Below are 27,645 nucleotides of genomic sequence, written 5' to 3'. Positions count from 1 at the left end.
CACTTACGGGAAATGCCTCTCAAGGAAACTCAGCTTATATCAATCATAGTCCTCCAACTCAGCTTTAGCTATCTTACCCTACTCTAAACAGTAGGACCTGCTGGCCTTTTAAGGAATCGGACCTCCTAGCCATGTTTCTGTCTTACCTCTCCTAATATTCTATAAAACTCACTCTTGCCCAAAATTCCTTGCCAAGAATGCTTTACTGGTTGTCAGGCACTGTACTCCCCTAATCTGTGGATTGTTCTTCTTTGAATAAAGGACATCAGACTCATTACCAGATTGTATTATTGTCATTCGACAGACAAGAGATAAATCACAACTATGTGTTTGTAATTAAGGAGAATTAGATTTGCAAGTCAGAGTTGGATTTAAATTTTGGTACTGTTCCTTGGACATGGAAGCCATCTTGGACAACTTACTTAACTTCTTTGAGCTTTATTTTTCTCATCTGTAAAATGGGGCAAATAATCCTTCCTCAAGGACTTTTGGAGGGTTGAATGAAATAAGATCGTGTGTGAAATGCCACTAAAGTTTCACACAAAGGAGGAGCTTAATAGATGTTTCTTGTAAAAGAAGTGAAATCAGATTGATCTGAAATCAGTAAGATATTGGTAGCTGAATATGCCACCTGAAATAGGCCTCTTTGGCATAAGGATTAGTTTAAGCTAATTATTTCAGGAAACTGCAGACATAGCAGAAGTTCTGAAAACTAAGAAAAAGTTACCTTTTTGTAATGGAAATCTACATTTATAAAGGAAATTTACATTAGAAAGGGGGCCTGTACCAGAAAGAGAGCTATTACCATATACAACTTTTTCACCTGTGTCTTATCTGCATGTCTACCTTGCAAAGGGCAACCTTTGCTTACCAATCATTTCCTCCTCCCACCTTCCCGTAAATTACCTCCTCTCCCCTCTCCCCCCCAACATCTTTTTTGTCTTTAGATGAAGATGGTATTTAAGATAGTGGCTTGGATCGTCTCGGGAGTTTTATTTATTTTTCCTGGGTATCTCCCACACATATGTGAGGCGTACATGTTAATAAACTTCTGCTTGTTTTTCTTTTGTCAATCTGTTTTTTTATTACAGGAAGCAAAGTACTTGAACAGATATTTATCCAAAGAATATATACAAATGGCACATGAACAGATGCTCAATATCATTAATCATTAGGGAAATGCAAATCAAAATCATAATGAGAAATCTCATCATACCCATTAAGACGGCTGCTATGAAAAAAACAAACAAACACAAAGTAACAAGTGTTGGCAAAGGTGTGGAGATATTGGAACCCTTGTGCCCTGCTGGTAGGAATGTAAAATGGTATAGCCACCAGGGATAACAATATAGTGATTCCTCAAAAAATTAAAACAGAATTACCATACAATACCCCAATTTCAATTCTGGGTATATACCTCAAGAAACTGAAAGCAGGGTCTTGAAGAAATACTTGTACATCTATGATCATAGCAGTATTATTTACAAAAGCTAAAAGGTAAAAGCAACCCAAATGTCCATCAACAGATAAATAGATACACAAAATGTGTTATATACATTCAGTGGTATATTATTCATCCTTAGAAAGGAAGGCAATTCTGACATGTGCTACAACATGGATAAAACTTAAGGATATTATGCTAAGTGAGTGAAATAATCCAGTCACAAAAGGACAAATACTGTATGATTCTACTTACATGAGGTACCTACAGTCATTGAATTCATAGAGACACAAAGTAGAATGGTGGTTGCCAGGGGCTGAGAAGAAGGGAAAATGGGAAATTGTTGGTAATGGGTGTAGAGTTTCAGTTTTGCATGACGAAGAGTTCTGGAGATTGGTTGGTACAACAGTATGAATATACTTAACACCACTGAATGGCACACTTAAAAATGGTTAACATAGCAAATCTTAAGTTATGTGTCTTTTGCCACAATTAAAAAAAAATAGTAATAGGACCCTATATAGTATAGGGTAGACTTCACTTTGTTCTAACTGTTGTAAGGTGATGTGGAAAGCAGGAAGAAAGCTGCAGTGGGAGTAGCTGATGGAAGTTGTCCGGAGGCATGCACAGGGCTGATCGATGTAAGAAAAAAATACCAACTGAAATAAACGTTCTGGGGAATTGCATTGGTGGGAGGACCTACCCTTTATAGTTCATTGTTTTACTAAGTTTATTGAAAACGTTTGTTTAGAGGAAATGAAAGGTTGGTGTGTGGCTGGGGTGCAGGGGACTGGAGAAAGAATCTTATGAGATGAAACAGAAAAGGTAGGCAAAATGAGTCAGGTAGAATCTTGTAGACCTTGATAAGATCTTTTTTTTTTCTTTTCTTTTCTTTTTTTTTTTTTAAACATGAAATTTATTGTCAAATTGGTTTCCATACAACACCCAGTGCTCATCCCAACAGGTGCCCTCCTCAATACCCATCACCCACTGTCCCCTCCCTCCCGCCCCCCATCAACCCTCAAATTGTTCTCAGTTTTTAAGAGTCTCTTATGGTTTGGCTCCCTCCCTCTCTAACTTTTTTTTTTTCCTTCCCTTCCCCCCATGGTCTTCTGTTAAGTTTCTCAGGATCCGCACAAGAGTGAAAACATATTGTATCTGTCTTTCTTTGTATGACTTATTTCACTTAGCATAATACTCTCCAATTCCATCCATATTGCTACAAACGGCCGTATTTCATTCTTTCTCATTGCCACGTAGTATTCCATTGTGTATATAAACCACAATTTCTTCCCTGATAAGATCTTAAAAAGAGCAACAACGAAAGTGAAACAACGAAAGGATTTTAAGCAGAAGAGTGACTCAATCAGATTTGTCTTTCAAGAAGAGAACCTTAGTTGCTCTGGTAGAAAATGGATTGAAAATCAACAAGAGTGGATGATGGAAAACATTTAAGATGCTATTGTAGTAATAAAGAGATAACGGTAGTTTGGATTAGGATAATGGCAATGGAGATGAAACTATGTAGATGAATTTGAAAAACATTTAGGAAGCAAACTTAGAATCTGCTGATGAATTGGGTAACAGGATGAGCCATTGGCATGGATCCATATTCTGATACTCTCATAAATATACCTCTTGAAATTTCTTTTTCTTTGGTATTCCTATTCCTAGGCTTTTGTGAGTTGCTTGTGATACACATGTTTGCCATCCCTCAACACAGGGATGAGAAATGTATGGCATTGTTTCCAAAATGGGAATATCACAGAATTTCATTGGCATATGACAATTTCTAAGAATTATTTTTAACTTTAATTCATGTTTCATTTGACTTATTAATTTGTAAATTAGTTATATATCCTAATCAGGATGAACAAATAACTGGAGAAAGTATGGGTTTTGTTTGTTTTGATTTTTATAATTTGAATTTCCTTTGGCTGTTATTTTGAGGGACTGGAAAAACTAAATTTGGCTTTGCTAATATGATTGTATGGCACCTATCTACTGATAACAAAATCTATGTCTCGTTGAAACTACTGAGTGAAGTCATAAAACTGTGTTTACAATATACATTTACAGTTAATCCAAGTCTGCTTTCAAATAACAGTCTACTATTTCATGTACCCCTGGGTAGTATGAGTATTCTATAATAACAAAATAATCCTAATTCCTCCCATCTATCCCTAATGTCATTGCTGTCATTCATTTCATTTACAAATAAGCATATATAAGACTGGATATGATATCTACATAAGCATACATAATCAAATATGTTATTGGTATTATTTTTTTAAACAAACTATTATCTGTTAGATCAATTAAGAATTAGAAATATATGAGGTGTCTGGGTGGCTCAGTCAGTTAAGTGTTCCACTCTTGATTTTGGCTCCAGACATGATCTCACAATTTGTGAGGTTGAGCCCTGCATTGGGCTCTGTGCTGTTAGCATGGAGCCTGCTTGGGATTCTCTCTCCCTCTCTCTCTCTCTGCCCCTCCTCCACTTGGTCTCTCTTTCTCTCTCGAAATAAATAAACATTTAAAAATGAATTAAAAAAATGTTTTGTTTTCTTTTTTTTACCTTCACTTATTCCTTCTTCGATGCTCTTCCTTAGCTTAGGTAGATCCAAGTTTCTGACCTCTTTCTCTCTAAAAAACTTTTTTTTTAATTTTTTTTTTTCAACGTTTATTTATTTTTGGGACAGAGAGAGACAGAGCATGAACGGGGGAGGGGCAGAGAGAGAGGGAGACACAGAATCGGAAACAGGCTCCAGGCTCTGAGCCATCAGCCCAGAGCCCGACGTGGGGCTCGGACTCCCGGACCGCGAGATCATGACCTGGCTGAAGGCGGACGCTTAACCGACTGCGCCACCCAGGCGCCCCAAACTTTTTTTTTTTAAATGTTTATTTATTTTGAGATTGAAAGAGAGAGAGAAAGCAAGCCGAGGGACAGAGAGAGAGAGAGAGATGGAGGGAGAGAATCCCAAGCAGGACCCATGCTGCCCGCACAGAGCCCGACATGGGGCTCGAACCCACAAACCGTGAGACCATGACCCGAGCCGAAATCAAGAGTCAGACACTCAACTGACTGAGCCACCCAGGTGCCCCTAAAAAACTTTTAATATTTCTGCAAGGCAGGTCTACTGGCAACAAATTCCCTCAATTTTTGTTTATCTGAGAGAGCCTATTTCTCCTTCACTTTTGAAGGATAATTTTGTAGGGTACAGGTTCTAGGTTGGTGGGTTTTTCTCTCAACACTAAAATATTTCACTCTCATCTTGCTGGCATGATTTCTGGGAAGTTGGATGTAATTCTTGTCTTTGTTCTTTTATAGGTAAGGTAGTTTTTTCCTCTGAAATTCTATCAGGATTTTTTCTTTACCTTTCATTTTCTGAAAGTTTGAAATAATATGCTTAGGTGTAGTCTTTTGAGTATTTATCCAGGTTGGTGTTCTCTAAGGTTCCTGGATCTATGGTTTAGTGTCTGACATTTGGGATTCTCAGTCATTGATGTTTCAAATATTTTTTCTGTTCCTTTCTCTCTTCTGGTATTCTCACTATGCATATGTTAATCATTTGTAGTCAGCCCACAGGCCTTGGATATTCTTTTCTTTATTTCAGTTGTTGTTCTTTTTGCTTTTGGTTTTCTAGGATTCTATTGACATAACCTTTAGCTCAGAGATTCTTTTTTCAGTCATGTCCAATTTACTAACTAGCCCAGTTTTCTACAGTGTTTTTTTTTATCTCTAGCATTTATTTTTGGTTCTTTCTTAGGATTTCCACTTCTCTGCTTATATTGCTCATTTGTTCTTTTCTTTCTTTCTCTCTTTTTAAAAACTGCAGTATAATCAACATATAACATTATGTTAGTTTTAGGTGTACAACATAATGATTTGAAATTTGTATATATTGCAAAACAATCACCACAGTAAGTCTGGTTAATATATATTACCATAAGTATTTTTTTTCTTCTGATGATAACTTAAGATTTACTCTTTTAGCAAATTTCAAATATTATTAACTATAGTCACCATGCTGTACATTACATCTCCATGACTTACATAACTGCAATATTGTACCTTTTGACCTCCTTTACCCATTTTGGCCACCTCCTCCCAGTCCCCACCTCAGGAACCACCTATCTATCCTCTGTATCTATGAGCTTGGCTTTTGTCATTGTTATTTTGTTTTGTCTTTTTTTTTTTTTTAGGTTCCACAAAGAAATGAAAGCATACAGTATTTGTCTTTCTGTGTCTTATTTATTTCACTTGACATAATACCCTCAAGGTCCATCCATAGTGTCACAAATGTCAAGATTTCATTCTGAATGATATTCCATTGTATGTATGTTTATACACCACATTTTCTTTTTTAACGTTTATTTATTTTGAGAGACAGAGCATGAGTGAGGGAAGTGCAGAGAGAGAGGGAGACAGAATTTGAAGCAGGCTCCAGGCTCTGAGCTGTCAGCAAAGAGCCTGACGTGGGGCTTGAGCTCACGGACCGTGAGATCATGACCTGAGTCAAAGTCAGACACTTAACCGACTGAGCCACCCAGGTGCCTCTACACCACATTTTCTTTTTGATTCATCCATCAGTGGACACATAGGTTGCTTCCATATCTTGGCTATTGTAAATAATGCTTCTATGAACATGGAGGTACATACATCTTTTCAAGTTAGTGTTTGCCCATTTGTTCTTGCATACTGCCTACATTATCCATCAGAGCCCTTCTCATTCTCATCGTAGTTGTTTTAAATTCCCAGTCTGATAATTCTAACATCGCTGCCATTTCTGGTTCTGATGCTCACTCATGTTATTCAAATTGTGTTTTTTGCCTTTTGGTATGTCTTGTAATTTTTTTTTCTTGATAGCCAGACATGATGCACTGAGTAAAAAGAACTGCTTTATATAGGCCTTTAGTGATGTGACAATGAGGTGTCAGGAGAGGGGAAACATTCTATAGTCCTATGATTACATCTCGGTCTTTTAGTGAGCCCATGCCTCTGGACTGTGAACTGTAAAAGTATTTCTTACTCTCCTCCATTAGGTGGGACAAGATGGCTGGAGTGGGCTGGAGTTGGGTGTTTCCCTTCCCCAAGATCTGTTAGGCTCTGATCTAACCCCAACAGGTTGGGTTCTGGTTAACTAGTTTCCCCCCCCCACCCCGAGGGCAGGCCTTGTTAAGAACAGAGTGCTCTGGCATATCTTTTTCTCTCCCCCTGCTGGAAGTATAAGGCATTTTTCTGGTATTTACACTGGGAACTTGGTCAAACTCTTGGAAACAAATCTCGTAATATTGTGGGGTCCTCCCTGTGACTGGATCCCCCTGGAATTTTACACTCTGAGTTAACTTCCCTGATCCTCTAACAATTCATCAATTACAGTTCATGGTTTTGCACCCTGGCACCAGTTCGTTAGTGTTTTCTGTTTTCAGACCTTCTGCTTTGATAACTCATAACTCTGTATATTTGCCCGGCTGTCTTTCCAATCTTGGCGACAGCAGTTTGCCCTGTGTCCCTCCCTCTCTTATGGATCCAAGAAGAGTTGCTTTTTCAGCCTGTTCAGCTTTTTCATCATTAGGATGGAGTGGTGAATTCCAAGTTCCTTACATGTGGAACCAGAAGTTCTAAGACCATGTTTGTATATGTTACCTAACTTATTTAAGTATAATCATAATGACCACATTTTAAATGAAGTTCTATGCTTAAGACTGAAAACTCATGCTGTTCAGTTTTGTCATCTGCCAGTTATGCTGTTGTGCTATTAATTTTTTTTTTTACAAGAGCTTAAACAAATGTATGTTGTTTGAGTGCTAAAATGTCATTTCATATTGACCTTAAATGCTGGTGAGTTTTCTTTTTAATATTGGCTTCCCTAGTGATTTTATGTCTTAAACCATAAAATTCTATTTCACAAGCTTGAAATATACTTTATTTGATGTTTGAGACACAAAGATATTGTTAAACTGAATAGAAAATAAAGAAGAGTATGGTACTGGCATAGGAATAGACATAAAGATCAATGGACTATTATTGAGAATCAAGAAATAAACACATACATTTATGGTCAATTGATATTCTACAAGGATTGCAAGCAATTCAATGGGTTAAAAAGTAACTTTTCCAACAAATAACATCAACTTGATATTCACATGCAAAACAATGAAATTGCGTCCATACCTCACACCATATATGAAAGTTAGCTCAAATGTATCAAAGACCTAATAATAAAGCTAAAACTATAAAACTCACAGAAGAAAACATAATAGTAAATCTTCATAACCTTGGATTAGATAATGGTTTCTTAGCTGTGACACCATGAGTGTAAGCAATTAAAAAAATCAGTTGGAATTCATCAAAATTAAAAACTTCTGTGCTTCAAAACATATTACTAAGAAAGTGAAAATAACACACAGAATGGGAGTAAATATTTGCAAATTATATCTGATAAGGATCTAGTAGCCAGAATATATAAAGAAGTCTTTTTTTTTAATGTTTATTTATTCTTTTTTGTTTTTTTTTTTTTTTTATTTTTTTTCAACGTTTATTTATTTTTGGGACAGAGAGAGACAGAGCATGAACGGGGGAGGGGCAGAGAGAGAGGGAGACACAGAATCGGAAACAGGCTCCAGTCTCTGAGCCATCAGCCCAGAGCCTGACGCGGGGCTCGAACTCACGGACCGCGAGATCGTGACCTGGCTGAAGTCGGACGCCTAACCGACTGCGCCACCCAGGCGCCCCTAATGTTTATTTATTCTTTAGAGAGAGAGAGAGAGAGAGTGAGCAGGGAAAGGAGAGAGAGAGAGGGAGACACAGAATCTGAAGCAGGCTCCAAGCCTGATGTGGGGCTCGAACTCACAAACTGAGATCATGACCTAAGCCGAAGTCATACGCTTAACCCACCAAGCCACCCAGGCCCCCCCAATAAAGGAGACTTAAAATTCAACAACAAATAATGCAATTGAAAATGCAAAATAGCCTGAGGAAGAAAAGAGTCTGGTCCTTCTACTTCCTCTTCATCCCTAAATATAAACCTGCTGGTAAGCCTCTGCATGGTGATGATTTTAGTCTCCTGTTTGTTAAAGGAGATGGGCTGTGTTGGAGACCGGCAGAATTCTGCAGGGTAAGGTTAAGTCTCTTGTTGTGTCCCTCTTCACATTAGCAAGATGAATCTTTTTTTTTTTTTTTTTTAGTTGATTTATTTATTTTTAGAGAAAGAGAGAGTGCACGCAGACTTGAGCACAGGGTGGGCAAAGGGAAAGGGAGAGAGAATTCCAAGCAGGATCCACACTGTCAGCACAGAGCCTGATGTGGGTCTCTATCCCACGAACTGTAAGACCTGAGCTGAAATCAGAAGTTGGATGCTTAACTGACTGAGCCACCCAGGAACCCCACAAGATGAATCTTTAACAGTCACTACATGAGGTAAGGTGATGTTTATTTCTATTCTTAGCTATATAAGCATAATTAGTGGCTTAAGTTAAAGGATCTAAATAATTCCAAAAGACCTTAGATCACTGGTCACAGTTCACTAAAAAAAGTTACTTAAATTCATTATTTAGTAGGAAATTGCTAACTGATATATGAAAATCTCTAGATGTTTAACAATCTTGATTAAAAGGGTTAATCATGGGGCACCTTGGGTGGCTCAGTCAGTGGAGCATCCGACTTTGACTCAGGTCATGATCTCACAGCTTGTGATTTGAGCCCCACATCAGGATCTGTGCTGACAGCTCGGAGCCTGGAGTCTGCTTCAGATTCTGTCTCTGTCTCTCTGCCCCTTCCCCACTCACGCTCTGTCTCTCTTCCTCTCAAAAATAAACGTTAAAAAAAAATTTTTTTTAAGGGTTTAATCATGACTTTCTGAATGTTAAAGTCCGTGATTATTAAACAGTCTCGGGGCGCCTGGGTGGCGCAGTCGGTTAAACGTCCGACTTCAGCCAGGTCACGATCTCGCGGTCCGTGAGGTCGAGCCGGTCCGTGAGGTCGAGCCCCGCATCGGGCTCTGGGCTGACGGCTCAGAGCCTGGAGCCTGTTTCCGATTCTGTGTCTCCCTCTCTCTCTGCCCCTCCCCCGTTCATGCTCTGTCTCTCTGTCCCAAAAATAAATAAACGTTGAAAAAAAATTTTTTTAAACAGTCTCTGTGAATAGGTTCTTTTGAATGGTGAACTCACCTGTGAAGATTACTGATGATAGCTACTAGGATTTATTTATATATATTTATTTTTATTTACAGAACTCGAATTTTTAAAGTATCATAAATACTTTAAAAAGAATCGTTGGACATACATCAGAAGGATAGAAAAGGAAGGGGCCTGCCACACAAGTTACAGCGACTTGACACCAGTAAATTTAAATAAATGTAAACAGAGTACCTAGAATGGAATTCTGAGCTATGCACCTAGTCAACTCTCTGTTCACACAAGGTAAGAAAGGATGAAATTTTGCCCAACATAATTTGTCATTATTCTTTTTCTTAAATGTTACCTACCTGGCAGTCCACTTCCATGAAAGCAATTCCCTACAACCTCAGACCACAAGGCAAGCTCTCCAAAGTCTGTTGGATTGCTTTCTCTTCCCACATGAAATTACAAGAAAAAAAAAAGTCCAGATTACCACACTTTGTCCATAAAATAAATCCTTGTTTACCTTATGAGCCAACCCACTCAGTGCCCCTTTACAATCTTATCTATACTGCTTATAGTCATCTTGTTTACTTTTGTACCTTATCTTCTACTACAAAGTCAGCAGTGTATTTATCAACCTTTCTTTCCTTCCCCCTTCACACTGCTCTTTAGAGTCTCCAATTTAGAGACTGGAATTAAGAAATTACATTAAACCGGTGCTGCATTGCTTTTTTAATAGAAAGGCCTTGAAAGTTGGCTAAACATAAAAACTGGCTAGTTTTGGGGCGCCTGGGGGGCTCAGTCAGTTAAGTGTCTGACTTTGGCTCAGGCCATGATCTCATAGTTTGTGAGTTCAAGCCCTGCATCTGGCTCTGTGCTGACAGCTCAGAGCCTGGAGCCTTCTTCGGATTCTGTGTCTCCCTCTCTCCCTGCCCCTCCCCCGCTGATGCTCTGTCTCTGTCTGTCTGTCTCTCTCTCAAAAATGAATAAACATTAAAAAAATTTTTTTTAAATCCTGGCTAGTTTTGGAAGGGACTTTGTAATTGTGGAAGAATGTAAAAAGTCCTAATACCTTGGGGCGCCTGGGTGGCTTGGTCGGTTAAGCGTCCAACTTTGGCTCAGGTCATGATCTCACGGTCCGTGAGTTCGAGCCCCGCTCGGGCTCTGTGCTGACAGCTCAGAGCCTGTTTCAGATTCTGTGTCTCCCTCTCTCTCTGCCCCTCCCCTTGTTCATGCTGTGTCTCTCTCTGTCTCAAAAATAAATAAACATAAAAAAAAAATTAAAAAAAAAAGTTCTAATGCCTCTTGGTAGTGAATGAGTGAATGCAAAAAAGAATAAAGATTAAGGAGAGTGATGGGGAACATCATTCAGATTTTTTAAAAAGATCATTATCATTAATTTGCATGCCATGAATGAAAAACAATCAAATCAACCATATTTTAAGTCAAATCTCACTATGTAATGTGTATTTTATTTTTATCAGATACATTTTTTTAAAATCACAAGCACCATCTTGTACACAAGACTTCCAGCTTATGTGCAGTTAAAATATATATATTGGGGTGCCTAGGTGTCTCAGTCGGTTAAGCGTCCACCTTCAGCTCAGGTCATGATCTCGCACTTCGTGAGTTTGAGTCCTACATCAGGCTTGCTTCTGTCAGCGTGGAACCCTCTGTCTGGGACAGATCCTCTGTCCCCCTCTCTCTCTGCCCCTCCCCTGCTCATTCTCTCTGCCTCTCTAAATAAATAAAAGCATATATTACAGAGCAGCGGTGCAACGGAGTCCTATCTGATACTCTCCAACTCTCATCTTCACCTCCCCATCTCAAAGAATCTTCTGGGGGCTCCTTCTGGATGTCCACTCCTTGCTCTGTGCTTGGAAAGTCTCAAAAGACAGTAAGCTGGGGCAACGGCTGAGCTCACCTCATAAACCCCTTTTCTCAGGGATCATTGTTCTTCATTGCCTGATGTCCAGTGCCTTGAAAACCATCGTTTCATATATTTTGCCCAGTTTTTTGGCTAGGTCAGATAGGATGGTGAATTCAGCCCCTGTTTTTCCATCATGGTCATAAGGGAATCTTTAACTAGTCCTATATTAGTTTAAAAAATGAATCTCACTGGAGCCCAATTTCTTACTTATATGATGAACCAATTATATTTCATATATATTACATAATATTGCTCTATTAGTGAAGATGGTTAAGTCACATTCAAATGTTTACAATAAAACATTTCACTGTCTTTTGGAAAAAACTTGTTCAGTGTCAGTTAAAGGGAAACTGTTATCACAAGTTTGCTTTATCAAGAATCAGGAAGTACAGTGAGATCAGCATTAGATTTTGAGAAATATTGTTATGAGTAGGAGACTATATGTATTAGGTATCCGATTGGAAAACATACTTGTCAGAATCGTCTTGCTGGATTCGTTTGCTCTACTAACTAGCTAGATGATGAGGGCCTCTTCATCATTTGATGAGATGTCAGCTTCTACTAATAGCACAATTGCTTTACTACCAAGCACTCACATTTTTTTAGTATTTTTAATGTGCTTAGTAGCGTTTGCTATAATGCTAGGAAATGCTGTGGTTATTCTTGCTTTTGTGGTGGACCAAAAGCTTAGACATCGAAGTAATTACTTTTTCCTTAACTTGGCCATTGCTGACTTCTTTGTTGGTAAGTCACATATCCTTATTTCAGATAATCTTTTCCAATTATAATTTATTTCTATAACTTTAAAATAAACTTTTGTTATTTCAAGGGACTGTGTAGAATTAGGGATTTTAAAAACAAAAAGTTTAAGGATTAAAGTTCTGGGGAGGCTTTAAGGGAGTAGTATATATATACGTGTGTGTGTGTGGGTTTGTAGGAGAATTTTCATTTGAAAATCGTTTATTTTCTTTTTATAGAATAAAAATGAGTCCAGAATAGTTCTAAAATTGTTTTAGTCTAAGAGTTACTTGTTTCTAGAGGTACCTTCCTTCAATGTTTAGGTTTATAAGTATGTGTAGAAAAGTCAGATGATGATATTGTTTTATAGGAACTTCTAGTATAACTTAACTTGTGGTTGTCTATAGCTACATAAACGCTTTTGCGTATCTTACAGTGAACCAAAACTCATAAAATATTTACTTTATTGCCTGGAACATAGGGTTGCTCAACAAATGTTAGTCCTCTTCTCTTTTGATTTCTCTGCAGATACGTGTCAATTCCACCCAAGGTCATGAATGTCAGTAGATTACCCATCCATGTGTAAGGACTGTTAGGTACTCAAGTATGATTAGCTAATGAGGAGATCTATAGAAGACTAAGTCTCATTAGTAAGGTTTCATTGTAGGAGAGTGGATAAGAGATGTTCACCAGTGACTGTAACAGTATACAGCATTGTGAGAACCACAGAGACCTACCAAGTGCTATGGGTGCTCAGAGGAGAGAGAGAGCACATTTGGTTTGTGCGTGGTAGCATCTGAAGTGAACTTCAAAGGACGGGTAGAATTTCCATAGGCAGAGATGGAGAGGGGAGGAGTATTCCAAGAATCAGCAAAGACATGCTGGTAGAAAATCATTGTGTATGTCTTCCTAAGTGTGGGCTGCAGGCTGGCTGGTGTAAAAATGGCTACATGGGGTCAGTAGGGGATGAAGTTGGAGTAGTTGGGATCTATATAATGAAGGCTCTTGAATGCTAGTGTGTCTGGATTGGAGGCTATTCAACAGGCAGTGTGGAGATCTAGATTTTTAAAACAATTGAGTGACTGGATAGAGTGAGGCTTTACCTCAGAGACATTAGCAGAGATGTAGCAGGTGGGAGAAGCTGGAATGGGGAAGTTTGGTTTCAAAAACAACCCCACAGCTTGCTGAGAGCAACTGGGCACAGGCCAGAATCTCTGTTAATCTGCCACTCTCCTCCTTCACATTTCCCATGCCCCTTGCCAGCTTCATCCAGATGTCCACTTATTTAACAGCATCTGCCATGACGATGGAAGAATTAGAACAGTTTCTGAGAACTTTCTGTAACAAGGTTGGCGTTTTGTGTCAAGGCTGTTCTTTTCCTTTGCCATGCTCAGAAGTGGGCTTTTTGGCTCAGCCTGTAGGCTCGTGACAGTTGTGGTGAGCCAGGGCAGAACTCATGTAATTGTAAGGCAGCAATTCTTAGGACTTGTGGTCAGGAGACCTTGAGCTCCAGAACCATGTGGCAATGGCTTGGAGTATCACATGTGCTAGATATTATGGGCTTTTGGTTGAATGCCCTTTTCTTACAGATTTTGAAAATGGCCTCCAGTCGAAAATCTAAATTCGTAGCACCTGAACAACTTCCCAGGCTGACTGTTGTGTTGGAAAGCAAAGATTTATTGAGGAAAAACTCCAGTACCAGCTACATTGATAGAAATATATCTCATCTGCACACTATTCCAGAAACAAAGTACCATCAATATATATAAATATAGGGAGACGTCTATAAAATTGGTATCACATTTGTGGGTACCGTCTTCACATCTGCACTTGTGGGCATTTATGGCCTACATGACCATGTGACAGATGGCCCAGGCAGGATCTGCAAGGACAAAGGTGGTTGGGGCTGACAGAGTCTGAACCTCATTTTCAGGAGGGCACAGTTAATCTTTAGTCCCTTCATGCCTCAGTTCAGGACTCTTCTCTTTTCTCGTGAGTTAGCTCAGGCTGCCACAACACAATACCCCAGTCAGGGTGACTTAACAGCAATTGACGTTCTTAAGGTTCTGGAGGCTGGGAAGTACCAGACCAAGGTGCTGGCTGATTCGGTTCTTGGTGAACGCTCTTGTCCTGATTTGTAGATGGTTGCCTTCTCCATGTGCTCTCACGTGTTGTTTCCCCTGTGTGTGCATGGAGAGAGAGAGAGCAAGCAAGCTCTCCAGTGTTTCTTCTTCTTCTTCTTTTAATGATTATTTATTTTTGAGAGAGAGAGAGAGAGCACACAACAGAGTGGGGGAGGGGCAGAGATAGAGGGAAACAGAGGATCTGAAGCAGGCTCCACACTGACAGAAATGAGCCTGATGCGGGGCTCGAACTCACAAACTGTGAGATCATGACCTGAGCCAAAGTTGGACACCCAATTGACCGAGTCTCTGGTGTTTCTTCTTATAAGGACACTAATCCTGTCGGATTAGGACTCCATCCTTATGACCTCATTTAACTTTACCTCCTTGTAGACCCTATTTCCAAATGCAGTGACCCTGGGGGATAGAGCTTCAACATATGAATTTGGGGGCGACCCAAAAATTCAGTTCATAACACCCTCTAGGCACTCACTGTTATCCACACATTTCTCTTTCGGCCCAAAGAATTCACAGGGACTTTTAGCTCTCTCCCCAACCCACCCCCCATTTTGACTGTCATTTTCTCATGGAAGATGTAGCGTCTTAGCTGGCTTTGGAAAGAAAGGACAATATCAGACTGGTGGCAATGTTCACACAAACTGGGCTTCCCCATTCTCATCTATTCATCCAATACTGGTTTATTTTGAAGCAGGCACTCTTTGAAGTGCTGGGCATATGGCAGTGAAAATAGGGACAAAATTCCCTGTCCTCGTGGTGCTTCTGTTTTTACTGGGGGGAGGGACGGTGGGGGGGATACATAATAAGTATAAATAAGTCAATAAAAGTGCGTAGTATTTTAGAAGGTGGTCATTGCTAGTGAGAACAGCAGCAGGGAAGAGGGAGAGAAAGGGTGCTAGAGATGGAGGTTGCCATTGAAATGTCAAGGGCAAGGCTCACTGGTCAGGACACTTCTGAGCAAATAGAAGGAGCTTCTGAGGGAAGAGCAGTTCATGCTGAGGAAAGTGCAAGGGTCTGAGGGGTGTGTGTGCGGTGTTTCTGAGGCCCAAGAACTGGGATGGAGGGCGTAGCAGGAAGTGAGACAGGAAAGACGGGGCAGGCTGGGGTGAGCAAGTGGCCTGGGCTTTCCTCCCATCCTTCTTCTTTTTCCATTCTCTCCTCCCCCTGATCCTTCACCTCCTTGTTTTTATTTCTTCACCATCTTCTCTTAATACAGTTTTCTTTCCCTCAGCCCCCAAGCCCTTAATGTGTCATGCCAAAGGCTTCTTGCTCCTTTCAAGAAACTGGCTCTTAGTTTTCCTTATCAAGTCCATTTGACCCAGAAGTATGCTTCCAGAGTGGAAGTTACAGAAACACTTCAGAGTGGGTGTATCCTAGAAATGTTTCCGATTCCACAGTGGTGGAATGAGCCACAAACATCTCCCCCACTCAACAAGATAGAGGATCTGAGCATGACGTTTGTGCTAAAACATCATGTAGAACACAAGGGAACAGCGGGGGTTTCACGAAAGCCAAAGGAATAGGGTACGCCTCTTTTAAAATGCTATGTCAAGCAGCAACTAAAGTCTTGGACACACCCAAACACACCCTTCCTCTTTCATCTATTTCAGAAAATGTGTGGACAAGATTATTGAACTCACAGCCTTCCTTTAATGTGTAATGTTTATTTATTTTTGACAGGGAGAGAGAGAGAAAGAGAGAGAGAGAGCAGGGGAGGGGCAGAGAGGACCCCAAGCAGGTTCTGCACTGACAGCAGAACCCACGAACTGTGAGATCATGACCTGAGCAGAAGTTGGCGCTTAACAGACTGAGCCACCCAGGAAGGAGTCCCCCTTCCTTTAACGTTTAAATAGACAGTGGTGTCTGTCAGGCAAAGAATTACTGGCATTGTACTCTTTGCTGTCATTTCTGTGGAGGAAATGTGTGTGTGAGTGTGTGTGTGTGTGTGTGTGTGTGTGTAAAATATTCATGTTGGGAATATTAGAAGCCACAAATCTGGACCAAAATATAGGTTTCTGTTTTGAAGATACTTTGACTTATCTCAGGTGATTTATCTCAGATACTTTGATTTATCTTATTTATTTACCTATTTTATACCACAGGCGTGTGTATGCATACGCGTGCGTGCACACACCCATCTTTGAGATGGGAGACACCATAGGGAAGCTTAGTTATCATTAAAAATATAATTGAAACATGAAATAAGCAGGCAATTTGAACTACATATAAGAACTGACTGGGGCGCCTGGGTTTCAAAGCCAGTCTTCCATTACTAGGTGAGTTCAGTGGGTTAAGCATCCGACTTTGGCTTGTGGTTTGTGAGTTCGAGCCCTGCATCGGGCTCTGTGCTGACAGCTCAGAGCCTGGAGCCTGCTTCAAATTCTGTGTCTCCTCTTTCTGCCCCTCTCCCGCTCACACTCTGCCTCTCTCTCTCTCTCTCTAAAGTGAATAAACATTTAAAAAAAACAACCACACAACTCTTCCATCTCCATGATGCCTCGTGTCTCATCTTTGTATGTGAATTTAGGTACAGAATGCTAAGTTCTGTATCCCCTTTCACTGGTGCTGAAACTACAGCATCATATCCTCGCGTCATCTTGTTTTGGGAGAATGTAGGGTTGCCTTCCTCCTTCCCTTTCCTTCTCCTTTCTTTTTACCTTCACTATTGTTCTTCCTGATAGGCTTACTTGGTTCTCATATGAAAATGGGAAATCCTGCCAAGTGCCTGATGAAATATGAAGATACTCACTGAGCTTCCACTTAATAGATTATATTCTCAGTGAGTAGTGTCACCTGTCTGAAATGTCAATCCAGCGGAAAACTCCCAGCAAAGCTTAAGGAAAGGGAATCCAGGGTAGTCATTTTTCTTAATTAGGCTATTTCTGTGCTAAGCTGAACCACTCACATATTTCTTCATTCAGTGAAGTGTAGTGGTTAAAGTCAAGAGTCTTTTTTTTTCCCTTAATGTTTATTTATTTTTGAGAGAGAGAGAGAGAGAGGGAGAGAGCGTGCATATGAGTGGGGGAGGAGCAGAGAGAAGGAGACAGAGCACTTGAAGTGGGCTCCATGCTGACAGCAGTGAGCCCAATGTGGGGCTCGAACTCATGAATTGTGAGAGTAAAACTTGAGCTGAAGTCAGATGCTTAACTGGCTGAGCCAGCCGGGTGTCCTGGTAGGGAGTCTTGAAATCACACTGCCTGGTTTCAAAGCCAATCTTCCATTACTAGCTGAGTAGACCTTGGCAATCATGTCTCCCTCTTGAGCTATAGGTTCTTTATCGTCTAACTCAGCATAGTTTCTGCCTTACACAGCTTCTATGAAAGTTTAATGAGGTGATATATACAGCAGACATAGCACAATGTCTGGCATATGGTAACTGCACAATATATATTGGCTGTTATTAATTTACCCAAGTTAAATGTGTGAGCCACTGGGCAACTCTAAGTGCTGTGAAAAATACAAAGATCAACTTACAACATGGTCCCAGGCTTCAGGAGAAGCTAGTTAAAAGATGACAGAGATACCAAGTAGCAAGTATTTCTACCTGAGAGAGGGAGTGAAGAGCAAAGTGCCAACATAGTCAGGGGACAGAGGGCTCCCTTCTGCCAAGGAAGTTCCAAAAGAGATGACAAGGAGAAAGTCATTTTTTTGAACTGCATGGAGAATGAGGAGGTAGACTTCTCAGTCGAAGAGAGGAGGATATTCTTTTTATTTATTTATTTATTTATTTATTTATTTATTTATCTTTTTTTTTAATATATGAAATTTATTGTCAAATTGGTTTCCATACAACACCCAGTGCTCATCCCGAAAGGTGCCCTCCTCAATACCCATCACCCACCCTCTCCTCCCTCCCACCCCCCATCAACCCTCAGTTTGTTCTCAGTTTTTAACAGTCTCTTATGCTTTGGCTCTCTCCCACTCTAACCTCTTTTTTTTTTTTTTTTCCCTTCCCCTCCCCCATGGGTTCCTGTTCAGTTTCTCAGGATCCACATAAGAGTGAAACCATATGGTATCTGTCTTTCTCTGTATGGCTTATTTCACTTAGCATCACACTCTCCAGTTCCATCCACGTTGCTACAAAAGGCCATATTTCATTTTTTCTCATTGCCACGTAGTATTCCATTGTGTATATAAACCACAATTTCTTTATCCATTCATCAGTTGACGGACATTTAGGCTCTTTCCATAATTTGGCTATTGTTGAGAGTGCTGCTATGAACATTGGGGTACAAGTGCCCCTATGCATCAGTACTCCTGTATCCCTTGGATAAATTCCTAGCAGTGCTATTGCTGGGTCATAGGGTAGGTCTATTTTTAATTTTCTGAGGAACCTCCACACTGCTTTCCAGAGCGGCTGCACCAATTTGCATTCCCACCAACAGTGCAAGAGGGTTCCCGTTTCTCCACATCCTCTCCAGCATCTATAGTCTCCTGATTTGTTCATTTTGGCCACTCTGACTGGCGTGAGGTGATACCTGAGTGTGGTTTTGATTTGTATTTCCCTGATAAGGAGCGACGCTGAACATCTTTTCATGTGCCTGTTGGCCATCCGGATGTCTTCTTTAGAGAAGTGTCTATTCATGTTCTCTGCCCATTTCTTCACTGGGTTATTTGTTTTTCGGGTGTGGAGTTTGGTGAGCTCTTCATAGATTTTGGATACTAGCCCTTTGTCCGATATGTCATTTGCAAATATCTTTTCCCATTCCGTTGGTTGCGTTTTAGTTTTGTTGGTTGTTTCCTTTGCTGTGCAGAAGCTTTTTATCTTCATAAGGTCCCAGTAATTCACTTTTGCTTTTAATTCCCTTGCCTTTGGGGATGTGTCGAGTAAGAGATTGCTATGGCTGAGGTCAGAGAGGTCTTTTCCTGCTTTCTCCTCTAAGGTTTTGATGGTTTCCTGTCTCACATTCAGGTCCTTTATCCATTTTGAGTTTATTTTTGTGAATGGTGTGAGAAAGTGGTCTAGTTTCAACCTTCTGCATGTTGCTGTCCAGTTCTCCCAGCACCATTTGTTAAAGAGGCTGTCTTTTTTCCATTGGATGTTCTTTCCTGCTTTGTCAAAGATGAGTTGGCCATACGTTTGTGGGTCTAGTTCTGGGGTTTCTATTCTATTCCATTGGTCTATGTGTCTGTTTTTGTGCCAGAGAGGAGGATATTCTAGGAGGAAAGAATGCTGTTGGCAAAGGCAAAGGGGATATGAAACTATAGGCTGTCTGTGGGGGAAGGCTGGCCCATCCTGTGTGGGTTGCATCACGAACGTGAAGATGGTTTGTGCTGTATGTGGCTGGAAATGCCGTCCAGACCTGTGCTTCATTTGGAAAGCAATAAGGAAACACAGGATATTTATGACAGCCATTGTAAAAATGATATTTAAAGAACCCATAGGAAATCAGTCCTGAGTTTGCTGATGAAACACTATGAATTTCTAAATTATCATCAAGCCATTTTTGGTCATGTCATATATGTCATCGTGTTGTGTACCTTTGCCTCTGGGTAGTCATTGATATGTGCTTTTTTTTTTAACCTTCTTTTTTCCTTGTACAGGTATGATCTCCATTCCTTTGTACATCCCTCACACGCTGTATGGTTGGAGCTCTGAAAGTAAATTCTGCGTGTTTTGGCTCATTGTTGACTATCTTTTGTGTACAACATCTGTGTATAACATTGTACTCATCAGCTACGATCGATACCAGTCAGTCTCAAATGCTGTAAGTCAAAACATTAATTTGCCTTCTTTAAACATTATGTGCTTATACATTTTGGGTCCACAAGCAAAAATGTTTCAAGTGTAATTTGTTCGTTTAGTTGGCAAACCTTCGAGGAGCCTGATTATCCTTCAGTTAACTGGCACTGAGTTTTCATTGGCCCTTAGTGAACAATTTCTGTGTGTGATTTGGCTAAGTCACTCCCCTATGTGCCACTGAAATGGGAAGACATCAAAGAAAATCTAAGGCGAGTTGTCAGAAACAGTATGTACCGAGTCCATAGTAGATTGGATAGATGTGGGGGTCGCAGCACGTTTATCAGTTTCTTTTTTTCCTTTTTTTGTTTTTAATGTTTATTTATTTTTGAGAGAGAGAGAGAGAGAGAGCGAGCGCATGCGCACACACGCGAGTGGGGGAAGAGCAAAAAGAGAAGATGACAGAGAATCTGAAGCAGGCTCCACATTGTCAGCCCAAAGCCCTATGTGGGGCTTGAACCCATGAACTGTGAGATCATGACCTGGATCAAAGTCTAACATTCAACCAACTGAGCCACCCAGGCATCCCTATCAGTTTCATTCCTTACACAAACTAAGACCTGAATATTTTCCTCAGGTGGGATCTAGTGGGAAAGTAGAAAGACACCCACACTTTTGAATGTCATGAGAAATTCAATTTTGAATGGCCAAAGGAAAAAAGACAGTGTACAGGGAGGCTATAGCTTAGACGGTGAGCCCAACCTGAAAGATCAACTCCTAGTGCCAGGGTAGGACCCATGCCAAGAAAGTCTGAATTGACCCAGGTTTTGGAATAGCCTCATTAAAAAGTTAGTGGCAGTTCATAAGCCAGCTAAATTGATCAGCAATAGAACAAGGGAGCAAACAAGGGCAGATGCAAGTAAAGACAGAGGGTGAAAGGGGTAGAGAAATAAGGGGCAGTAATCTGATGTCTAGGAAACCTAGATGGGAAACTTCCTTCATTCTTGAGTCCCAGGACCCAAATCTTTGGGGGCTGCTACTCTGTGCAAGGGATTTTGCTGAGTGCTGGGAAATGAATTAGCAGAGTCTCTACTTTTTTTTTTTTTTTAAGTTTATTTATTTTGAGAGAGAAAGAGACACCATAAGTTGGGGATGGGCAGAGAGAGAGGGAGAGGAAGAGAATCCCAAGCAGGCTCCATGCTGCCAGTGCAGAGCCAGATGCGGGGCTCGAACCCATGAAGCCATGCCTGAGCCAAAACCAAGGGTCAGACGGTTAACCACCAACCAGGCGCCCACAGAGTCTCCACTTTTGAGGAGCATAATAGTCTAATGTGGAGACAGATCCAGGAACAAATGGGTTCAGTACAGTGGACTAAGCATGGTGTTGGAGGTGTTGAGGGGACAGTGATAGTTCTGACTTGGGAGGTCTGCGCAGCTTGCAGTAGACAGGGTTGGGAAGGTATATTGCATAAGGCAAGGGTAAGCTGTGGGAACAAAGATGAGGCTCAAACAAGATAGAAATTGATTTTTCTGTTGCAGAACAGTCCAGGAAAGGTGGGAGCCTCTGTTCCAGAAACTCATCCAGGGACCTAGGCTAACAGGGTGGCTGTGCACCCTCTAGGGGAGGAGTCAGCAAACTTTAGCTAGAAAGGGACCTATGGTCTCTGTTGCAACTGCTCGAGTCTGTCATTATGGTACAAAAACAGCCATACATACTATGTTAAAAAAAAAAAAAAGAATGATTCATTCATTGTGTTCCAGTAAAACTTTATTTATCCAAGCAGATGGTGGGCCACATTTGTTTCATGGACAGTGGTTTGCTGACCCCTGCTCTAGGTCATTATTCTCCTCTGCATGGTCAAATTCAGGTTGTTGTCACTCCAGGTTCTAGAAAGGATGGGAAAAGAGCAGAAATCCAGGGCAAGGGATTTTGTCTTAACCATGTGGTTTAGAATCATACAATCATTTCCGCTCACATTTTACTGGTGACATTTACTAACACGCATCTGCTAGTAACATCTTGCAGTAACATCGCACTGCAAGAAAAGCTGGGAAACGTGGTCTCTAGCTAAGCTACCATATTGCCAGGAAGAAGGGGAGAATTAATGTGTTGGGACATCCAGACACTTGGCCTTGGGTACTTCATTGACCCAGGGTCCACTGCAGTTTGTACTGGACAAACTATGGAGAGAGTGCAGATCAGCTTGGGAGAACAATTTAGATGCCTATAAGCTCATGTTTTTCAAATCGCAGGTTATGACCCGTTATTGAGTCATGAAGTCAGTTCAGTGGGTCGTGACCACTTTTCAAAAAAATGTTTAAATGTTTTTGAGAGAGAGAGAGAGAACATGAGCAGGGGAGGGGCATAGAGAGAGGGAGACAGAGAATTCCAAGCAGTGCAGAGCCCAATATGGGCCTTGAACCCACAAACCATGAGATCATGACCTGAGCCAAAATCAAGAGTCAGATGTTTAATCGACTGAGCCACCCAGGCACCCCCACTTTTTTTTAAATGAAAAAGTGCATAGAAGAACATACTAAAACAATTTTTAAAAATTAGAGTATAAAATATCAGAGTACTTTGTACATAATAAATGTGTTATTTTATGAATACCTCTGTCTATGGACTTAGTTATTATGTAAAATGTATTTCTTTTTTTTTATTAAATTTTTTTAAACACTTATTTATTTTTGAGAGAGAGACAGAGGCAGAGAATCCGAAGCAGGCTCCAGGCTCTGGGCTGTCAGCACAGATCCCAATGCAGGGCTCAAACTCACGAATCACAAGATCATGACCTGAGCTGAAGTCGGAGGCTTAACCAACTGAGCCACTTAAGCACCCCTAAAATATATTTCTTAAGTCAGTCAACATGTTCAAAAAAGAGTGTTCTAATTCACAATCTTTCCCATTTGTACTTAAACATTTCCTTGTTTTCTGTGTTAATATTTCTTTTGTAGCCTTTCCTGGGTGTTCCCACTTAACATTCATTAGGACATCCTTTCACTGGATGTCTAAGCTCTTAGGTCTACCCCAGGTGCAGTTAGGAGAAGTGTGTAGAAGTTGCAGAGACAGGAGTGCCTGGGTGGCTTAGTCGGGTAAGTGTCCAACTTCAGCTTGGGTCATGATGTCGTGGTTCATGAGTTCGATCCCCACATTGGGTTCTGCGCTGACAGTATGGAGCCTGCTTGGGATTCTCTCTCCCCCTCTCTTTCTGTCCCTTCCCCATTTGTGCCCTCTATCTCTCTCTCTCTCTCTCAAAATAAATAAATAAACTTAAAAAAAAAAAAGAAAAAAAGAAGTCACAGAGACAGAAGGAGTGATGTCCACAGAGAGAAAATGAGTAGGTTTGTTTTCTAGTCTTGCCCTGAGGAATTCCTCTGGCCACATAAGCTGTCCCTGTGGTGAGGGCTGGTCCAGCTGGATCCCAGGTCCTTAGCACCTAGCACAGAGTCAACTGTGTAACACCAGTGCATGGATGTTCGCGAGGGGCGCTCGGGCAGCTCTTGCACCTCTGTTGGCTAATACTTCAAATACAGCTGTGTAAGCCAGGAAGCCCTCAAAGACCACTGAAACTTGTGGGAAGTAGTTGTGGGGAAGCTGAGCTCTTGCTGTAGTACGAAGTAGTGTGATAGGGCAGGGTCATGAGCTGAGCCTGAAAGATGGAAATCTGATAATAACTTGGGCAAGGAAGGCTCAATGCAGATGGCAGTGCATGATTACAGTGCTCAGACACATTTTCTGGAGAGCAGATTTCTGTATGGCTGAAGTAAGGGTGGGTGAGGGAAAGTAGAACAGTGTCATTGGAAGGAGTGGGAATTAACATGTATGCAGAGTTAAGATGGTAAGTGGAGAGTATACTGAAGATGAAGGAAGCTTGACAGGAAAATCAAGACCATGAAAATATTGTTGCTGGTTTCCTAGGACTGTTGTAATAAAGTAGAACACATTGGGTGGCTTAAAACAACAGAACTGTTCTCTGGAATAAATTTGATATTTGGAGACTTGAAGTCCAAAATCCAAGTGTAGGCAGGGCAATGCTCTCTGAGGCTTCTAGGCCAGCCGGTTCCATGCCTTTCTCTTAGCTTCTAGTATTACTGGCCATCCTTGGCTTTCCTGGCCTTCCTCTACTTGTTGATGCATCACTCCAGGCTCTGCCTCCATTGTCCTGTGGTATTCTCCCTGTGTGTCTGTGTGCCTCTTACAGGGAGGTTCACCCTAATCGAGTATGACCTTATCTTAACTTGATTATATCTGCAAAGACCCTCATTGCAAATGAGGTCGTGCACGTGGACACTGGGTGTTAGGACTTCAGCGTATCTCTTTTGAGGACACAGCTCAACCTGCAACAGGCACTCAGAAGGGCTCTGCAATCCTGTCTCATTGTTACCACCAGTGTGTTCTGCAGGCTGCTCTGCCTCATAAAAGAAATCTGATTGATGGAACGTTTGGATATCTTATTGGGGTGGGGAAGGCATAAGAGGCAATATTCTGAATAATGAACGGATCCTGTCGTGGGTGAGGACTGGGCCATTGATTGATGTCAGGAAGGCCATGCCAACTGGCTTGGGCCTGAATTCAAGCAATGCTTGAGCTACCTGTCAAAAATACTACCCAGAGATGAAGAGATGGGCATCATCTTCTCAATTCCCTTGGATGTCCATTATCCCATTTGACCTTATGCATAATAGAATAGAGATCACTTCCTAGCATATTGCATCACATCATTACAAAGGCTGAACAGAGCAATTAAAAAACTAAATGCAGTTTTATGACCATCTGGGTATTGTTACCATCTTCATAATCATTAGATTTAGTGCAAGAGATATATTAATTAGTGGCATGAGAAGCAGAAGGCAAAGAAGTGTATTTTATATGGGAACTTGTGGTCAGCACCATATGCATTTTAGCTTAGCCTAAGAAATACTAGTAATGTAGGGAAAAAAAAACCCACTTCCCTGCAGTTTATAAAAATAACCCCTTTTTTTTTTTCTGAAGCCAGCTTCTTCTTACCTCCAGCCAATTGGTGAGCCCTTCCCAGCCTGCACAATCCATCAAAGAAAGACAGTGCTGGGCATTGTTGCACCTTTTTAATAAAAATGAGTAAACACTGTAGCACGAGACTTAGAAACTCAGAGAAAAATAGTACATGAACCATAGTGGAAAGGGAGGCATGTTCCAGTTTCATGGGGAAATAATTTCCTTTCCCTTGAGTGAGGAAATTAGAGAAATATGGAATATATGAGCTAGAAGGAACCTTACTGATCTAAAAGAAGCTTAGGGAGGTTGTCTGTTCCAGGTCCCCTCAAAAAACTCTTGGTTCATGTGTTTATCTCTCATAGAGGGTGGTTGACCTTTTAGATTACTTACCCAGTTACTCAAGGCCAGGTAACTTCCCTACCTCTTGCATATCCCTGAAACTCCTGAGGGTCTATGATATGCCTTATGCAACCAACATATGTTCATTATAATGAAAATAACTTATTTGCTCTCTTTTAGATATCTTACAGAACTCAACACATTGGGATCTTGAAGATCATAGCTCTGATGGTGGCTGTCTGGGTTCTGGCCTTCTTAGTGCACGGGCCAATAATTCTAGTTTCAGAGTCTTGGAATAATTCCAGTGTCAGAGTCTCGGAGAAAAAGGACTGTGAACCTGGGTTCATTTCCAAATGGTACATCCTTGCCATCACTTCATTCTTGGAATTTGTGGTTCCAGTCTTGTCAGTGGCCTATTTCAACATATACATTTACTGGAGGCTGTGGAAGCGTGGTAATCTCAGTCGGTGGCAAAGCCAGCCTGGACTCACTTCTCCTACCCCTCCCAATAACTGTGGACCCTCACTCAGGGGTGGACTGTTTTCAAGAACATCTCTTCCTGAACTGAAGGAAACAGCAACATCTGTTCCTTCGAAGAGACACGGTAGAAAGAGGAGTCTCTTGTTTTCTCTAAGAGCCCAGACGAATACCAATATAATTGCTTCCAAAATGGCTTCCCTCTCCCATTGTGATTCCCTATGTCTTCACCAAAGGGAACACATTGAACTGCTCAGAGCCAGGAAATTAGCCAAGTCACTGGCCATTCTCTTAGGTGTTTTTGCCTTTTGCTGGGCTCCATATTCTCTGTTCACGATCATTCGTTCATTTCTTTCACCAGAACAGCGTCCTCAAACAATTTGGTATGAAATCACCTTTTGGCTTCAATGGTTCAATTCCCTTGTCAATCCTTTTCTGTATCCATTATGTCACAAACATTTCCAGAAGGCTTTCTTGAGAATATTTCATGTGAAAAAGCAACCTATACTAACACAAAATCGGTCAATGTCCTCTTAAAGATGATTTTATCATTTATAAAAATTTTAGTCTTAAGCTCACCTACATGAATTTGATCTGTCATTCATTTTTCCCTTTCCACTAGGCAGGGCAAAATGAGAAAAGTCCATAATATTGTAACACTTGCAAACTTAAAAGAAAAATCAGAAACTGGAAGTCAAGGGAAAATAACCAGAAATAGACAACAATCTTTTTTGTAAACTCACAGCCACAAATGCACTATACTTTTCTTACTCATTGCCTCTTCCTTGTCTTTTAGATCTTTATATAACATTGATTGCGAAAGTCAAGAGTTCTTGTTTTCTATGTTCAGTGTTTGCTATAGTGTTAAGTGAATTTCCCTTTTATTTTATAGTGATGAGAAATTGTCAAGTTGTAAAGTCATTTTTTCCTAAAGTATACAATAGAAGAGGGAGATTTATTGTCCTCTTCGCTGGAAGTAGGAAGGCATGTTGGGGTTTGAGTTGTCAGGAGCAGGGAGCCAGGGTGTGCCCCGATGGAAAGGTAGAAGGCACGTGTACTTCCAGGCTCTATGTTACTGATTCCAGAAAAGAAGAAAGTGTGGGGAGGGAAGAGCAGGTAACTGCGGTTCTCAGAGTTCCTCAGAGGGCCTGGCAATCATAGGATAAGAGAGTAAGTGAGAGACAAGATCACCAACTGGTTGAAAGATGGCTTTCCTTTTGTCCTTCCTGCCCTCTTCTTCCAACTTCCACATCAGCTAAAACATCTGTGAGAAAATATGTAAGAGAAAGGCTACGAGATGGCAAAAGGACTCTATGATTAAACTTGATGTAGCTGTTTAACATTCTCAGAACTAATAGATGTCAATAATTATTAATAAAATATACTTCTGTATTTATTTGACGTCTTTAACGTGTGTGTAGTGCTAAGAGTGATTTCTTTATGTGCCATTAGTGTAAGTTATACCTTGCTGATGAGTCACATTTTCTTAGTCTGGTGATGTTTTATTTATTTATTTTTTGTTATTATTAATTCTTCTTCCTCCTCCTCCTCCACCTTTTCCTCTTCCTTCTTTGTAATAAAATTTTATTTTGATTTCATTGTTTTTTTTTAAAACAATTTTTTTTTCAACGTTTATTTATTTTTGGGACAGAGAGAGACAGAGCATGAACGGGGGGAGGGGCAGAGAGAGAGGGAGACACAGAATCGGAAGCAGGCTCCAGGCTCTGAGCCATCAGCCCAGAGCCCGACGCGGGGCTCGAACTCACGGACCGCGAGATCGTGACCTGGCTGAAGTCG

The 27,645-nt window shown here is 40.8% G+C and overlaps 1 protein-coding gene across 1 annotated transcript; it reads left to right on the top strand.

Moving 5' to 3' along the window:
- The first annotated feature begins 11,918 nt into the window (after window positions 1-11,918).
- Window positions 11,919-27,219, top strand: HRH4 (histamine receptor H4). Its single transcript, XM_030336941.1, has 3 exons — window positions 11,919-12,239; window positions 19,919-20,082; window positions 25,552-27,219. Exons 1-3 carry the CDS (start codon window positions 12,014-12,016, stop codon window positions 26,383-26,385), a joined length of 1,224 nt encoding a protein of 407 aa, XP_030192801.1. The 5' UTR covers window positions 11,919-12,013; the 3' UTR covers window positions 26,386-27,219.
- The last annotated feature ends 426 nt before the right edge of the window (window positions 27,220-27,645 follow it).

Source organism: Lynx canadensis, chromosome D3, assembly GCF_007474595.2.
Source record: "Lynx canadensis isolate LIC74 chromosome D3, mLynCan4.pri.v2, whole genome shotgun sequence".
In the NCBI taxonomy this organism is placed as follows: domain Eukaryota; kingdom Metazoa; phylum Chordata; class Mammalia; order Carnivora; family Felidae; genus Lynx; species Lynx canadensis.
The sequence above is the reverse complement of the archived record's forward strand: the minus strand, read 5'-3'. Positions and strand labels throughout refer to the sequence as shown.